The sequence below is a fragment of the Nothoprocta perdicaria genome, unplaced genomic scaffold (genome assembly GCF_003342845.1).
Source record: "Nothoprocta perdicaria isolate Ctin4 unplaced genomic scaffold, notPer1 scaffold_511, whole genome shotgun sequence".
NCBI lineage: Eukaryota > Metazoa > Chordata > Aves > Tinamiformes > Tinamidae > Nothoprocta > Nothoprocta perdicaria.
This window is the reverse complement of record NW_020455768.1, coordinates 4,662-7,829: the sequence shown is the minus strand read 5'-3', so window position 1 is coordinate 7,829 and position 3,168 is coordinate 4,662. Positions and strand designations below refer to the sequence as shown.

The following is a 3,168-nucleotide window of genomic DNA, read 5'->3' as shown; positions in this document are numbered from 1 at the left end:
GGGACAGGGATGGGGACAGGGATGGGGACAAGGATGGGGATGGGGCAGGGCTGGGGCCGGGCACGGGCGGGCCGGCGCGCTCACTGGCGTTGACGAGGACGAGCGCGGTGAAGAGGGCCACCTCGCTGTCGGAGAAGTGCAGCGAGCAGAGCCCGTGCGCCAGCTCGAAGATGGAGCCCACGAGCTCGGGGCAGCCTGCGGGACGGGGCCCTGGGTCAGCGGCCCCGGCAGCCCCCCCGCGCCCGCCCCGCGGCCTCCCCTACCCAGCGACTTGAAGAGCTCCGGCCCGGCGAACTTGCCCTCGAAGAGGACGGTCCGGTTCTCGGCGTTGAAGGCCCGGCACATCCTCACCAGCACCACCTCCATGGCGCCTGCGCCAGCCGCGGCGTCACGGCGGCGTCCGCGGCACCGCGCTCCTTCCCCGAGCGCTCCCAACCGCCCACGGAGCACCCCAAGGGACCGTCACCCGCCAGGGGACCAGGGCATCCCCTGGGGACCGTCACCCAGGGGCGCCAGGGTGGGCCCTGCGGGGATGCAGCGACAGCAGGAACCCGAGGTTGGGCCGGGATGCTGGGGACAGGGACGGCGGGAGCGCCCGGTGCTGGCACAAGAGCCCTGCGGGCGCCGCGGGGCCGGGGGCCGCGGGGCCGGGGACCGGGCACGGCGCCGTACCCGCCTTGAGCAGCACGATCTGGTCGTTCTGGCAGAGCTCCATGAAGCCGCCCATGCGCTTGGCGAACTCCACCACGTGCTGGATGGCCTCGGTGATGCGCCCGGCGCAGCGCTCCCACATCTGCGCCGGGGACTGCGCGGCGCCGCGGGTCACCCATGGGAACGCGGGGCCGCCCCGCGTCCCCCGGCCCGCTCTCACCTGCTTCTGGTAGGCGCCCACCTCGTCGCGGGAGAAGGTGTCCCAGCGGCGCAGCTGCAGCTCCTCGGCGCGCAGCTGGCACGTCTCCCGGTGCGACTTGAGCACGTTCTGCGTGAGCCGCTCTGCGGGGACGCCGCGGGGACGTGGGACGGGGCCCTGCCGCCTGCCCCGGCCCCGAGCCCGCTGCGGAGCCGAGACCCTGTGCCCCTGGTCTTGGACCCCAGCGCTCGTCACCCGTGGGGCCGGGTCCCACCAGCACGTGGCACCCAAACGGGGACGGAGGCCGCTCCCCAAAGTGTTCGTCACCCCGTGGTGCCGGGGTGCCACGTCCCACACGCTGTGCCACCCGTGCAGCCAGGGCGCCCTGCACGCGGCACCCGCTGCGGTGCAGCCAGGAGCCACCCCAAGGTGCCAGAGCCCACGGCGGGCGCCCGTCCAGCCGGGTCCCCCCAGCGCTCGGCCCGGACTCACCGATGTCCACGAGGGAGGCGCCGGGGAGCTCCAGGAGGCTGCAGAGGCCGGTGTAGGAGTCCAGGGCGTCCCCGGGCCCCTCGGGGCCCCGCCTGGCCCCGGCCCCCCGGCCCAGCTCCAGCTGGGGCTCGGGCAGCGCCCGGGGCTCCAGGCCGCCCAAGGGTGCCACTCTGCCCTCCGCCTTGCTGGGCTCGCCGTGGGCGGCCGGGGAGAGCGGCGGGTGGCCCCGGCGTCCCCCGGGGAGGCCCAGGGTGAAGGCGGAGGCCGGGGGGGCCTCGGCGCCCCGTTCCCGCTCCCGCTGCTCCAGCTGCTGCTGCACCTCGGCGTGCAGCCGGTCCCGCTGCTTCTTGGACATGCGCCCGAACTTGACGGCTGCGGGGACACGCGCCAGCCTAAGCGTGCAAAGCGCGCCCGCGCGCGCCTGCCCGGCGTGCACCCAGGGGTGCGCGGGTGCTGCATGGACATGCGCACAGTGTGGGTGCTGCACATGCGCACCCGCAAAGCCCATGCTTGCAGGGTGGGATGCACAACGGCACGTGCAAAGTGCCCCTGCAGTGACAGCGTGTGTTGCTGTCTGTAGAAAGCCTGGGCTGTGCGGAGCATGCACACGCGTGCAAAGTGCCCGTAGTGCATGCACAGGTATGCAAGGTGCCCGTAGTGCATGCATGAGCGTGCAAGGTGCCCATAGTGCATGTGAGAGCACGCAAAATGCCCCCAGTGCATGCACGGGTATGCAAGGTGCCTGCAGTGCAGATATGCGTCTGCAAGGTGCCCGCAGTGCATGCACAGGTATGCAAGGTGCCCATAGTGCCTGCACGAGTGTGCAAGGTGCCCATAGTGCATGCATGGGCATGCAAAGTGCCCACAGTATTCGCACGAGGGTGCAAGGCGCGTGTGGTGCAGGTACACGTGTGCAAGGTGCCCGTAGTGTATGCACGAGTGTGCAAGGTGCCTGTGGTGCAGGCACACGTGTGCAAGGTGCCCGCGCTGCGTGCGCGAGCGTGCAGAGCGCTGCGTGCACGTGCGCGCGCTCGTCCCCGCTCTCCCCACGTGTGCCGGTCCCGGTGACCTACATAAGCGCCGTGCCGGCCCCGCCGCGCGGCTTCCTCCGGCAGCGCCAGCGCCGGCCCCGGCGCTTCCTCCCGCGGGGGTGGCCGCGGGCGACAGGTCTCCCCCACCCAGTCCCCTCTGGGGACACGGGGGAGATGCGTCGGGCGCCATACGGGGAGAGGGACCCAGATTTGGGGAGGGGAAGCGCACCCAGCTCGCGGTGCTGGGGAGAAGCACCCGGGTGCAGGGCTGGGAGAGGCACTCGGGGAGATGGGGAGATGCACGCGGGGTGGGACAGGGGTGGGCACGGGGCTCCGTGGTGGGCACAGGCTCCGTGCCAGGCGCGGGCCGCGGCGGCGCTCACCGTCGCGGGACATGCCGAGGCGCAGGCACTTCTGCAGGCGGCAGTGCTGGCAGCGGTTGCGGCTGGCGCGGTCGATGGGACAGTTCTGCTGGCGGCTGCACGCGTAGCTCAGGCTGCTCCGCTGGCTGCGCCGGAAGAAGCCCTGCGCCGGGGGTCAGCGGGGACGGCGCCGCGGGACCCCCGGGCCCCCCCGGGCCCCGCCGGGCCCCCCGGCCCCGCTCACCTTGCAGCCCTCGCAGGTGATGACGCCGTAGTGGATCCCCGAGGACTTGTCCCCGCAGATCTTGCAGGGGATCACCTCGATGTGGGCTGCGCGAGAGCGCCGCAGCATGGGACACACGTGTCCCCCACGGGTCCCCGTGTCCCCCATGGGACCTGTGTGTCCCCCACGGGCTCACACGTGTCCCCCACG

General features: G+C 72.9%; 1 protein-coding gene across 1 annotated transcript in view; it reads right to left on the bottom strand.

The window, feature by feature from the left end:
* Positions 1-3,126, bottom strand: part of RORC (RAR related orphan receptor C) — a 5,538-nt gene extending 2,412 nt beyond the window's left edge. Inside the window, exons 1-8 of the mRNA XM_026048143.1 lie at positions 2,980-3,126; positions 2,757-2,898; positions 1,471-1,714; positions 1,343-1,380; positions 872-993; positions 673-805; positions 264-371; positions 85-195 (exon numbers count right to left, since the gene is read on the bottom strand). Of these exons, the coding sequence (XP_025903928.1) occupies positions 85-195; positions 264-371; positions 673-805; positions 872-993; positions 1,343-1,380; positions 1,471-1,714; positions 2,757-2,898; positions 2,980-3,126 (1,045 nt within the window). The remainder of the gene's footprint in view (positions 1-84; positions 196-263; positions 372-672; positions 806-871; positions 994-1,342; positions 1,381-1,470; positions 1,715-2,756; positions 2,899-2,979) is intronic.
* Positions 3,127-3,168: the final 42 nt, after the last annotated feature.